We start from the raw sequence: 13732 nt of genomic DNA on the forward strand, positions 1-13732 counted from the left end.
TGCACAGTAGAACCAATGTGTCTACACACTTAAATATATATGGTGTATGTGAGGTGCGAATGCGTATGAAGGCAGTTAGACGTGCGAGGAGGACTGTGCTTGTCAGAGCTAGAACTGGTGATTTGATAGGTGCAGCTGCAGCCAGAATGTCCCCTGCATTTCAATGAGCTGTGCACTTAGTCTCTTCTCTGACGTCCAGCTAAGTCCTTCCCTGTCCTGTCTCCTTGTCTTGTCTCGCTCAGACCAGAGTAACACTCTTCCCCCACCACTTGATCACCGCCGCTCAACGCCATTCCATTTTGGTCTGTTTTTTTCTCACTTCCAGCTTGTTGGAAATGAAGCCGAGCTGCTCACGATACTTATCAAATTCATCTGTGAACATTTGCCGTTCCCATCTAGTATTCTTTGCTCCCGCCTTCCTTCAGACAATATCTATCCTTAGGTGACTTTTTTCCCCCTGAGCACACGCAGCACATCGTTCATAAACCTTTTAATTATTTGTGGAGCCTCCCTTCATCACCCTGGGATTTTTGTGCAGCGACAAAGTCACGCTTGCAGTAGGTAGATATACGCCTGAACTACTTATCCCTATTCGATCTCTTGCTTCAATGAGGATAAATTAACAATGCATATCTGCAGCGAGTGCTCGAACTAAAACACTCCAAAAAACACACAGCCTATCACTTCACTCATAGAGACCCCGAGTATCGGGGTCATATTTTGATCCCAGTGCCGCAGTAGAACATTAAAGAAAATAAAATAAAAAAATATAATACCTGGTCAAGAGAATATGCAAATATTCGAGGTCACTTTCAAGTGTAAAGCAAACGCACAGACAAAATCAACGATTCTCAGTAATTGTCTTTTTTTATATCTTCTTCCTTTCTTACCTCACGCTGAGAATATTAACACACTTTCCCGAACCTCCCACACAAAATTTGTTGCACTCGTGATATTTTGACAACTCCTCTTTTTTTAACAAAATCGCCCGCCAACAAAGCGAGACGCAGATTTAAAAGAAGCAACAGAGCAAAAGATACACTTTGATGATATTTTGGAGCAGAGTAAAACAGAGAGACCCCTCAGTGCAGCCGGTCTCTTGCCCAGAGGAATATTGTTGCGCACTGTGCACGTGCACTGTCAGAAACTCATTGAGTCTGCTGGGAGGACAATGTCTGCGCACGAAGTGAGCATGGCAGCAGCCACCCTCTGCCTCTTGGGAGTCAAGGAGCATCCATATACATGAATAACCAAACTGATATGTAGCCGCAGCTCCATAACTACAGGCTGAAAGATACCCATGGGGGCCAGAAGGAAGAGACCTGGTAGTTCTACACGGGTTTGTGGTGAGGCGAGATGGATACGGAGTGTCAAAATTCATATGACGTCTTTCACGGGAAAAAAAAGGTTCTTATAACTCTATTGAAAACAGGGTCGTACGGTATCGTACCTCACATATTAAGGAGAATGCAGAGATTCTTCTGCTGTGCGGAGGAGCTACCGATGCTCGTGCGCCGATGGCATGCGATCCCAGTGTTGTTTCGGACCTGCTTTTTTTAATTTTATTTATTTATTGTTTATTTAGTTTTTTTATTCATCCATCTCGCTACATTAAATATATATATTATTTTTAAAGGGGGAGAAATTCATCCATAGCATAAAAATAAAAACAAAAATGAAAAAGTATAACATAATAAATGCTTCGTTGAATGTTATGCGGCATTCATATACAATATTTTCATTTTTATTTGTTTGTCATTATCAAGACTGAGCACAACAGTTTCCCATGGATGTATAAACAAATATTCCAGGGTAAAATAGTAAAAGAGTAAAAATATGCACATCTACCAGCACTGACCTAAAATGTATGTCGAATGTAATCAAAAACTAGATTTAGCAACATAAGATAAGGCAGGGGAAACATGCAAAATCAAATATAACAATCCTGAGCAGGTAAACATACATTACAGAGAATAAGGAAGTTTCCGGGCCACAAAAATCCACTCACCATCACATGTGGGCGGAGGCCCCTCGAACTCCAAGTGTGTCCCCAACCGGCAAGTTAGGATGCTGTTTCCACTCAACTGGTATCCGGGAAGACACCTGTAGCGCACGATATCACCTGCGCAGAGAAAGATCTGGTGAGCGAAAGGGCAGAGTCATCTGCAAAGACAACAGCAACTTTCTGAGGACACGGGTTCTAAGCTACGATATCGATAGGATGAGAAGTAAACGACGGCCAGCTCCGGATCCAAAAATAATGCAAGCGCAATAAAAATGTTCTTTTAGATGAAATATAACAGGGCTCGTGCGTGTGAAAATAATCAATGGAGAAGGCATGCAAATAAACAGATGGAGACAATTTATCTCTATTTACAGAGTGAGAACACCCACTCAAAACTTCCAGGGCTCCATGATTATTCCGTTATAATCATTCATTTATGCTCCTGTCATAATGTATTGTTGCTATAGGATGCATGGAGAGTAAGAGTGTAAAATATTGAGTGCATCATCATGCGAAAAACAAATCAAAACACACACACACATATCTATCTGTACTCGCACACACACGTGTACGTGCACGACACCTACCGATCTTGAACTCTTTGCTTGCCATGAGGATCTCTGCGTTAGGAATAATGGTGGGAGGCAGACAGAACTGGAGCCGGTAGCCTGAACCCAGGGGAACCAACGTTAAGAACAGTTAAATTATACAATGCGAAAATCATGGTTTTTCAAACGAATTTAAGATCATTGCGTAAATGCACCTACCTTGGTAAGTGATACGGAACATTCCGCCTCTCTCTGTGTTACTACGGAAACGTATCAGCACCTGATTGGATGTGCTGCGCGGCGGCTCGTTGGGTTCCCCGTCGGTGAAAACGCCGAGCTTCCGTGCGGTTTCCTGCGGTCCGTCCCTGCAGAGGCCAAAAGGTCATCAGCCGAGCCGCGGTCAACGATCCGAAAGCACCGACTCCTCGCCGCCGGACGAGCATCCGTGTGAAATGAAACAATAATTGTCAGATAATTGTCAAGCGGCTACCGACACATCACAAGGAACAAGCTGGTTGATCTCTAAAAGAACCGAAGCGCTTGCTCCGGGCTGCTCTAGGTAATTACATTAAAATTAGGCAAAAAAATGACAGATAAGCGTGGATCGACGGGTCTGGGTAGAATCGTTCCCGCTAACTAGCATCCAACGGGAGCGTCTCTGGAAACCTCGTCCCAGCCTCGGCGGTCCCCTGACGTGGGCACGGCCGATTAAGCCAGCTCCCGCAATCCTGCCACAACCATTCAGCTTAAAAACCATCTGTCTTTGGCTGTCAGAGTGGGCATGGGAGATTACAAGCAGCTCTGAAAATGGCTGGCTGGGGACCGCTGCCTGACAGCACTCCGGCCAAGCCGCCATTATGGGGCCCATTTCCTTGGCTCAGTAGTTTAGTGAATAGATACACAGAGGTGGTAAGTGGAAACTGGGGAACATGATAGTCCACATCTTGGCTCTGTGGGAGCTTGCTGGGAAAGATCACATGTTGTAAAGGCTGTTTACAGAAGAGCAAGTGTACACCAAAAAAGAGCTGAACGGCTCACTTTTGTCTTGTCAACCTGATGACATACTCAGAGGATTCAAATTATCCCCCCCCCCAAAAAAAAACACCATCCATTCAGCATGTGGTTATTACTTGTATAATATAGACTGCAAAACCATGCGCCATGTGGACTTTTACCGCGGCGCCGGCGCTGCCAGCTTGGCTGGCGATCAAGCCGCCGGTCTCACTAAGGACTGGAATCTTTGGAGCTCGCCTCAGAGAAAGGGATCAACAGGGACTGGCAACCATCACGCATGCGAATCCTGTCGCCGGTTGCACATATGGCAGGTCCAGCTGTGCTTTATGGGGACGATGAAAGGAAGCTTTGCGCCTCCATCTTCAGTTAAGGTCACGCTGCACACGATCATGAACATTCCCATCTTCCTTCTGACAGACGGTTTTCCATTTTTTTTTTTTTAAACGTTTGGATTTGTGGAAATTCCACATTATGATGTAACTGGTTTTCGGCTATCAAGGTGTTTCTGAGGTCCATTAAAAGCCCGAAGATGGAGCTACGAAACAACAGCGTGATGTGATAATCAAACTGTCGGAAATCCCCTTCAACTTGATTTGACCATTTCTGTGAAACAGATGGAGTAATAAGGTGAAAATTCGCCAAATTTATAAAATAGAAAGTAACGCCTCACCAAACAGTGATGAAGTCATGGGGCCCATGGACCTGGAGAAGGGTGAAGTTGAGTTTGATGCCGAAGCCTGGAGCCACAGTGATCAACCAGGAGCAGTCGGCCGAGCTGGGGTATTCGTCCGGATAATTTGGGGAGAATATGGTCCCGTTGTCTGATGTGATGTTTCCACCACAAGGCACTGAGGTAGGGAGGTAGAGAGAGAGAGAGGGGGAAAAAATATATATATCAGTGGGCCATGTGGCTAACAGGATTCCAATGCAATCAGTGGAAAAAGGCCATTTTTCATCCTTTTCTTATGCTTCCCTTCTCAGTGTGTGTCCCCCTTTGCCTTCAATCTTTGTCTAGTGCCCTGCCACTTGTCTGAGCTAAAGATTAGCCGGTAAAGCCTGTTAGCAAGCGAGACTTGTACAGAGTGTTTTGCGAAGATAAGGCCTCAGTCCCTGCCTGTTGGAGATGAAAAGAGAGGAGACCAGGCCAGGGGTTACTGTACATAATATATATATGTATATATAATGGAAAGGGAGAAGCCAATAAAGTAGGACAAAGTCAAGCGTTGGAATGAATGTGTCAAAAGACTCCTATTCATTTCAAATCTTACTTTTGAACATCCTCACCCGTCGCCCTTAATCTAGTTTCATTTCAATTTCTTTTTAGATAAGGGTGGCACCGTAATTACATTTAATACCGACAGTGTTGTATTTTTTGTTCCATCCTCCATCTGATGCATGTTAGCTAAACGTTCGGTCCTAAAGCAAACCCAGGTCAGATCTTACATTGTGCCATTTGCCGTCATCTCCAGACTGGCCGGCGCACCTGAATATAAGCCGAACCGGACAAAAATTAAACAATATATGTGTACGTATATAGGCTGCCACAAGTGTCCACATTGTAACATGATATTTAAACCGTTTCTTTTTTTTTTTTTTTTTTTTATTTTAAATACTGGTAACAACCACACATACGTACTGGAAATGCTTTTGTCAGAGCAGCGCCTGTAACACGGCTGATGAAAAAGTTTAACAATAAATAGCAGAAACAAAAGTCCATCCATTTGGACCATCCAGCCGATCGCTGTCTTGGTCTTCCTCCTGCGCACTAAAACCGTCAAAGTTGTCTTCTTCTGTGTCAGAATCGAGCGGCCTCATGGTAATTACATGGTAATTTCATGGTAATTTCACTGGTCAGATGTGACGGGGCGAAATGTTTTGGCGGCGTGAAGCTCATTAACCCAAAATGAAACAAAATACAAATAAATTAGCCGCGTCGTTGTTTAAGCAGCAGTGTTCAAACCTTGTGCAAAAAGGAGCGGCTCATAGTCGGGAAATTAGGATATACACGATTAACTTCATTCATTTATCACCCCTTTTGATTACTTTTTAAATACGGTAAAAAATACTCCAAAAAAGGGTCAGCTAACAAAATGCCATCCAAAATATGTACTTTGGCTCAGTTAATATTTTAATAAAAGAAATCCCCCCCGGTGCAAGTAGAGAAATCCCGTATTCTCCGCAGCGCTGCGGGAAAGCATCAGGAGGCGGTAATGAGACGGCGCAGACAGTTTATGACACTTCCTGTGACGCCTTTGAGAACACGCTTATTCTGAAAGCACTCTTCCCTCCAAGGTTACATGTATGTCCATGTTGCTCATGTTTTACCACCTCCTCCTTTGACCTGCCCCTCTGCTGATGGCTCGCCTGTTCCAGTATCGATCGCTTCAATTGACGAAACTCTATGGAGTTGTACTCCTGCCTGACACCGCTGGTGCTTAAGCCGCTTAAGTAAAAGTGGATCTTCTCGACTGAAGTGGTGTTAAAACGGTGCACTTTTTAAATTTATTTTATTCTAATGAATAAAGAATAGAAAACTGAAAACCTTGAAAATCCATCAGTGTCTATTTGTCTTACATACTACAGATCAAAAGAGAGAACAAAAAGCAGCGTCTGTTTTATTGATGAAGGACCTCCAGGCTGAACAAGTCGGAATTTGATTTTTTTTTAAAAGAAAAAAAAAAAAAATACACAATACACTTTGCGGAGCGCACGGCGGTATGCGGGTACTAAATGTGTCGGCGTGGGTGTATGTGGAGTGGTACTGACACTTTGGCGGCAAGCATTTTGTCACTAATTAAACAAATAGCAGAACCCCAGGTGTAGTGTTTGGTAACAATATGACACGTGAAAGTGAAACAAATGAATTTTGGCAAGATCCCACTTGTGAAACAACGGAAGCCGCAATTATGCGCATGACGCCGAGCGACATTAATACAGAAAAGCCGACGGCGCCGGAGCCCACGGATGAAACGTGAACTCTTCGCACGACAGCGCGGCCGCAGTCCACGTGTGATAAACAGACGATGGACAATATTGACTTGAGTGCCATTAGGACGGCGGCGAGTTGCATCCTTAAAATGTCCTTTTGATCAGCGCCATTAATCCATCACATTGTGAAGCCTGACATTCCCTGCGCCTGTTAATGGCAAGTCTGCATTATAAACTTCAACCTTGTATTGCTACCACGCACCCGTGCCTTTCATCAAAGCAAGACATGGCACATTTTATCCCGATAGAACTATTTTTGCATTCAAATATCCATTTATAGCCATGGCTGAAGAAAAAAAAAAAAAAAAAAATCTACATTTAGATTTTTTAAAAGGAAAAGTTCTCGCACCGATCCAAAGTAATTTATCTATCGTGCGCTGGACTTGTGTCGGGCAACTTGCGGATCAATAAATAAACAATGGTTTTATTACGTTTGATAAATGCAAAGCTGTGGTTTCAAGCAGTTTGTTAAATAGAAGAAAACAAAAGATAACAGAAATGGGGTGGCTTTATATGATCAGGGTCGTGTTGGACTCCTATTCAGCTTTTTGTTTCACCTATTTGCAGATAATTGACTCACAAAGGTTAACACAGAGACAGACACACGTAAAGCATTAACCTGCAAGGGCATTATAACATTTCAAACCCTTGCCAAAATGCTTTTTCTTTTTTTTTTTGCAATTTTGAAAGGCTGTGGTCTCAGAGTTAATGCATCCTTCCTTGGCCTGTGTATCACTCAACCAACACATTTGGTTAAAATTGGTCTGGTATCATTTTTTCTGCCTCTGCTGACAGATGGGTAAACAAAAACATCCTTTGAATGTCAGTAAAAACACAAGATTGTATTTGGGTGCGATAAAATGTGAAGTTGCAAAGCAAACGGTTCAACCTACTGAACTGCACATAAACATAAATGACAGAAAGTCATCAAGGCATCGTGTTTGAAACAGAATGGAAAATGCTTTTCTGTCCATAAACAACAATTACGTGTTTTTTTTTTTTTGTTGGTTTATATGTAGTTACTTTTTTTGAGGCAGCGCAACATAATGTACGAATAACAGCGCAGGGAATATCGCAAAGGATACCTTGCATTTGCATTGTTTGCGTCATATAATAGTGTTTGGAATAATTATTTGAATTCTAAGAGCAACTTTGTTATACGGTGTTTGCTTTCTGGCTAATTTCTGGGCCATTTGATTGGGAACTTTTCCGTCGGTAATTGTTTTTCTAAATGTTAGTGAAGCCCACTAGTACGACCAGTAACTCCAAAAGCTCTTACCGCATGCAAAATATAAACACATACTCTCACTTTTCGACGGTTAGATGCACTTGACGACACATTTGTTGGCTAATGTAAAAAAAAAAAAAAAAAAAAAAAAAGAAAATAGCATAAAGAGATCAAAAAGCCTTACCTTCACAGCGAGGGAAAGGATGATCCCAGTTTCGGGTGATACCATGTTCACAAGTGAGAATGGCGTGTCCCATCAGCTGATACCCAGGCAGACACTCGAAGGATATTGACTGGCCCACATTGTAGCCGGCGCCGACCACCACGCCGTACCGGAAGGGCTCTGGATCCGGGCACTCCTGCAGCTCGTATGCTGGGGAAATATCAAAAATACATTTATCGGTCAAATCCACGTTAAATCCTACCGTTACTTATTCGTATCAAGAATACACTGGTAATCTGACTGGTAATCTTCAAATCTTTGTAGTTACAGTTAACAGTTAAGACAATTTATATTTCATTGTATTTCTTATTATTCCTCCTTTCTACTATTATCTATTACTGTTATGTTTTTACTTGAAACTCTGGCACAACAATGTCCTTCGGGATACATAAAGTTGTTCTCATCTCATCTCATCTCATCTAACATTGGTATAAAAGTTGAGTGAATTCAGACTTGGTGTCTGGATTCTTTACATTTTTTTTTCTTACAATTTTTCTGCTTTTGCATGCCGATATCAATGTTTTGTTTAAGTTGGTCCCAATCTCTAATTTGAACTGTACCCATGAAGAGGAGTTCCCCCTGGCCTGCGGAGGACAGGAGTGACACCGTGTTCGTTACATCTCGTCACGTCAACTTCACTTGACGGCAATTTCTATATTGTGCTGAAGTGTTACTTTAAATCTCTGCGTTATCCCAGTTATTTTAATCATTTCATTCGCGTCATCCATCCGATTCCGCTGGATTGGCGGATGCTCCGTTAGCAACAGCGTTCACACGGCGGAGAATCTTGTTTTACTTTTCATTTTGAATTCTCCTTTCCGAGTCTTCTACCCTCCTCCCTCCCACTCTTGCGTTCTCAACCTCTCACTCAATCCACATCATCCTTCTTCTCAGGTACACGTTTTCAGAGCGATGGGGGGGGCTGGTGTTTGACTTTTGCCGGAGGAGTATGATGCAGTCATCAGAAGCAGTGTGGGTGAATGGCTCTTTTTTTTTTTCCCTCTTTAGACACAAAAAGTGGAGCAGGCATTGAGCCTTGAAGTGCCAGGATATAAATATAAGTAAAGAAATTGATTTCCATGGATCACAGCTCCCTTTTGTGGAAGATAACTCATGCAAATACCCCAAAAGGGGGGTATTTGAAATATAATGTTTGATTTATATGCTAATACACACATAATTATGTAAATGCACAATGCTACCTTTCGATTTGCCAACTCGTTTGCCGAATCACAAAATTCACATTGTGCCGCTTTTGTCGACGAGGGCACTTTATTCCTCGCAGCTTTGTGAATACTCAGGTTTTGGGAGTTTTATTTTGGGGAAGTGCACGGGAAAGGCATGTGAGTGATCAACAGATGGCTGTAAACGGCCATATCCGTATATGCAAATTGATTGGTTTGATTGGTTACAGTGTGTTTGTTGATGTTATGGTTTTTAATTGTTTTCACCTCCTACTGACAGGCAGTTAGAGGAGAAATAAAAAAAGGCTTTTTCTTTTTCCGCAATTCGTCATTGTGATACTCATCTTCCTGCAATTAAGTGATTATTCAAGAACCACATTTATTCTACCTGTACTTCTGCGAAGGTTTAACTAACGGTTTGATCAAGCTCAGGATAAGAAAGTAACTTAATACTTCCCATTTTACATTTTAGTAGAAAATGAAGTGGACGATTAAACAAAATCTTGTATCAAAAGCGTGTCAGATGTTGGTATTTTAAGAAAAATGGGCAAAAAATATCTTTCATAATCTTCAAGTATCAATTCCATGTTTCTTACCCTGGTACTCAAATCGAAACCCCGGTTTGTTTTGCGAGTGATCGCTGTGGAAGTACACCGTCGTCTCGTGGGAGGTGGTGAGAAGAGAAGAGGGAACGTCTTGGCCGCTGAATCGGCCGATGACGGCGCTCGTGTCGAGGGGTCCGTTACGGATTTCCAGAAAATCGTGGTTTGCCTCGGTGGAGAAGTTGAGGAACTGAATGTGAGCTCCTAAAACACAACAAGGTGGCCGGTGAATTTTCTGAACGCGCTAGAGAAATCAAAAATGAATTACTGTTAAAACACGACAACACTACAAGTCCTTCATTAGAATATAATATATTTTATACTATTTAATTTCAACCCTTCCCGTCAGTTAGCTATATCCAACCAAAAGATGCTCAGAGATATATATATATATATATATATTCTAAATTTCAACCATTTCTATATATTTCAATCAGTTGTCTCAAAAGCTTTATAGAGTATATAAAGCTCCAGTAAAATTACTGTTTTCTTGCTTTGATTCTTATTCATATTTTTTATTCCTAATTGCAGCAATGTGATCCCCTTTAAGCTCTTAAAAAAATTTTTTTTAAAGTCTGACAATGACGACAAGAACCGCACATTGCAAACAATGCCGTGCTGTAGTTTATTATTATCATAATTATTGATTATTATTCTTTTAAGAACCGCGGAACGGCTCTGAAATATGATATTGCGTGCACAGTGCATACAATATTTGCCCATCTTACAACTGCCAGCTGCAAACTAATGTCCCCTGTTAAGCAAAAGTCTCACATTAAGTTATATTCTACATTAAAAGCGAGTGAAATGACTCCAAAGCTAATTCTACGACTGAACAATAAGTAATCCTGACTACATTGATCATTTCGACACTTGATAAACTTATATAACAGGTATTTAAATAGCGTTGAAGACGGCTCTTCAATCAAAACTGTATACCCTCTTGGCGTCTTTATCCACCAAGTAGATCCAGCTTATTAAAAATGTGCACGTAAATGTGGACAAGAAAAAATGCAATAAATGCACATTCAAGTCTGGCATCATGTATAATTGAAAGTCCTTGAACGTGGAGGTGCTGGTTTGGTATGCTGTGAGAGCCTCTCACGCTCACCGTAACCAACTGGCAGGTAGATTCTCCAGGTGCAGTCACTGTTGCTAGGGTAGTTGCCAGGGAAACCCGGGCTGAGAATCATCCCCTCCATACTCTCCCGGATTCCACCACACTGAGCTGAAAGGAGACAGGTGAATGATCTCACGAGCATCGGAGAACATTTTTTTTTGAGCCAATTCACCTACCAATTAATCATGTCTTTGTACAGACAAGATGAGAGTACGAAATTTAAAAAAAGAAGATACAGGTCCACAGAGTGGGGACGGAGTCTCTACGAGGAAGATGTAATGAGATGTTTCACTTCACAAAGTTCTTAGTATGTGAACAGGCATGGAAATAATCTTCATGTACCCGGGAGAGCGCATGTAGGGAATATATTTGAACAAGAAAGACATGTGGATAAAAGAGGCGATGCTTATCACACTATCTGTCAGATAAAGTTCCAGGGACCGCAAAGACTAACACATTCAGGGCAAATATTAGAAATAATATTTGCTAATGCAGTAGGAGAACTGCCTTACTGGTCCATCTGGTCTATTTAATTCCACGCATATAATGTATACATATATATATATTTGACATTTTATTCCTGGTCCTGCTGGCTGTGGTTGCTGTTTTAAAAGTGGAATTTCAGAAGGAGATATTAAAGCAGTCAATAGCTGTGCTTTACTTGTCACCCTGACATTTGTCCTGTGTCAAGGCTTTTTTCATCAATTCTCTCAATTTAATTCTAAAACCAGATTGAATCGTATTCCTTGACATATGTATATTTCTTAAGATTCAAAACATCTCGCTGTTAAAGAAGGGATGAATCGCAAACGGGATACTGTTTGAATGATGTGCAAAGATGACAAAGGGGTCAAGAACAATGGCAAGAGCTGAGATACTGATACGATTTTTATTTTCTAAAATAAAAGGATGTGCAAAGCTGGTGGTAAATGAACTAGCTGACTCTAGGAAGAAAAAAAAAACAGAGAGGGGAAAAAAAGAAACTGCAAAGGCAGTGGTGGTAGATTAAAAATAAAATAGCAGAAAGCACCTCCATATTTCAAAGGGGGGAAATCAGGAACCTCCACCATTGTTTGTCTTCGGAGAATAAGAAGCCATGTGGTTAAATGTTATCCACAACTCCTCCGAGCTGAGTGGAATCAGAAAACTGCTGACGTGGTGGACGAAAATGAATCTCCTCTCCCACACCAACACCACCAATAGCGCTTCCAGTCGGAAGTAATTAGGAAATTCTAGGTTGATCTAATAATTGAAACCCGCTCAACATAAAGGTCACACAGGCAGCAAGCCCTAAATTAGCAAGTGGGAGTTACGTTTGCAAGCTGTTTTTTAATATTAAAGTCTCTCATGGGTTCTAACGATGAACCTTGGCCTGACGTACTTGGTTCAATATTTTTTTCATTATTATCTGTTAGCCAGACTGTTGACATAAAGGAAAGTAATGCAAAATGATGGAAGCAAGCGCGGGTAAAAATGGAATTCTTACCTATGCAGAGAGGAGGTGGGTAATTCCATCGCCTGACGGTTCCAGGCATACATGTGATGTGGGAGGTGCCCTTTGGAGAGTGCAGATCAACCACACACACACAATAAATACACGGTAGTGAGTTAAACTGCTGCTCACACACATCTGGAACACGGATCCAACACAAAGCCATGCAATCATGAAAAGAAAAATTATCGTAAAACTCGAATAGGTAAAATGAAAACTAATACCAATAGCAAGATGGGAGGAAATAGATTAAGTCAAAAATAATGTCAGAAAGTTAACATAGAAGTCAATTTTTGCTGTGAAAATAAGCAATAATAGGACTGCAAATCTTAAATGAAAAGACAAACAAGAAAATATTGAATATTGAGGGAAAAATGACAACCTCAACTGAACTCTACGAACTGTGCTGATCATTTTTTTTTTTTTTTTTTTTGTTTTTGCACACAACGAATTAAGAAATCAGGGAATTAGACAGTGTAAAGTAAATGTTGTGATAATTTCAGCTGCTAAAACATATTGTAGCTTAGTAATATGAGACTGCTCTTACAGAGCGACACAACTAAACATGCAACGAGGGCAGTTCCATTATAAACACAGAGCTATTTCATTCACGCTGGATTACTCTTTACGCACTGAAATCTCATAATTTAATCCCCTGTTTGCATGATTCAAATATTGTATATTGAAAACGACATAATGCCATCGGTTTATGTTTATCTAGATCACATTTATTGATTTAAATCAATCCTTCCAAACCTTTGAAGTCAGTCTGGTCTAATTCATATACCATATATTAGCAATAAATCCATAGTAAAATGAATAAATACAATTAAAAAAGATGATATAAAAAAAAAAAAAAAACACATTAGGAAACGAAGTAGACTTTTTGCAAAGAAAAACAAGATTTAAAAGGGAAATGAGGGACGTGAATTTTAGAAACCATAGATCAGAAAAAGCAGTGCAGCTCGACCCTCTAGGTTTTAAAGACCGAAAACAAGTTGCAATATTGACATGTTTCAAGTTGATTATAAGATCAAAATCTAAAATTTCAGTCCGTCTGATTTTCGGCAAAATGAAGCATTTGACATCTCCCCGATTTTGAATCTCAGATTTCTTTCTTTCACCGTCTCTGTCGAACACTGACTTTTTTAGACGTATTATTCCGCATCATTTGCGATTACCTCTAATTTGACAACTTTGAAATAAACATCCAACATCAGATCTGATATAAAAAGACAAGCCGGCTCCACTTAAAGCTACTCAACAAATGTGACGCTGACAATATTTGGCTTTAACTTTAAACTTTGGAATCCTTGATAGGATATCTT

At 40.9% G+C, this 13732-nt stretch overlaps 1 protein-coding gene across 1 annotated transcript in view; it reads right to left on the reverse strand.

Annotated features, from left to right (window-relative positions):
• csmd2 (CUB and Sushi multiple domains 2) overlaps window positions 1-13732 on the reverse strand; it is a 232636-nt gene that overhangs the window by 46648 nt on the left and 172256 nt on the right. The window contains exons 40-47 of the mRNA XM_086171636.1: window positions 12399-12468; window positions 10904-11020; window positions 9787-9996; window positions 7968-8156; window positions 4238-4415; window positions 2773-2918; window positions 2593-2673; window positions 2009-2122 (exon numbers count right to left, since the gene is read on the reverse strand). Coding sequence (XP_086027762.1) covers window positions 2009-2122; window positions 2593-2673; window positions 2773-2918; window positions 4238-4415; window positions 7968-8156; window positions 9787-9996; window positions 10904-11020; window positions 12399-12468 — 1105 coding nt within the window. The remainder of the gene's footprint in view (window positions 1-2008; window positions 2123-2592; window positions 2674-2772; window positions 2919-4237; window positions 4416-7967; window positions 8157-9786; window positions 9997-10903; window positions 11021-12398; window positions 12469-13732) is intronic.

The sequence above is a fragment of the Fistularia commersonii genome, chromosome 24 (assembly GCF_037954325.1).
Source record: "Fistularia commersonii isolate RoL2024-O1a breed Wild chromosome 24, RoL_Fcom_v1.0, whole genome shotgun sequence".
NCBI classification, from domain to species: domain Eukaryota; kingdom Metazoa; phylum Chordata; class Actinopteri; order Syngnathiformes; family Fistulariidae; genus Fistularia; species Fistularia commersonii.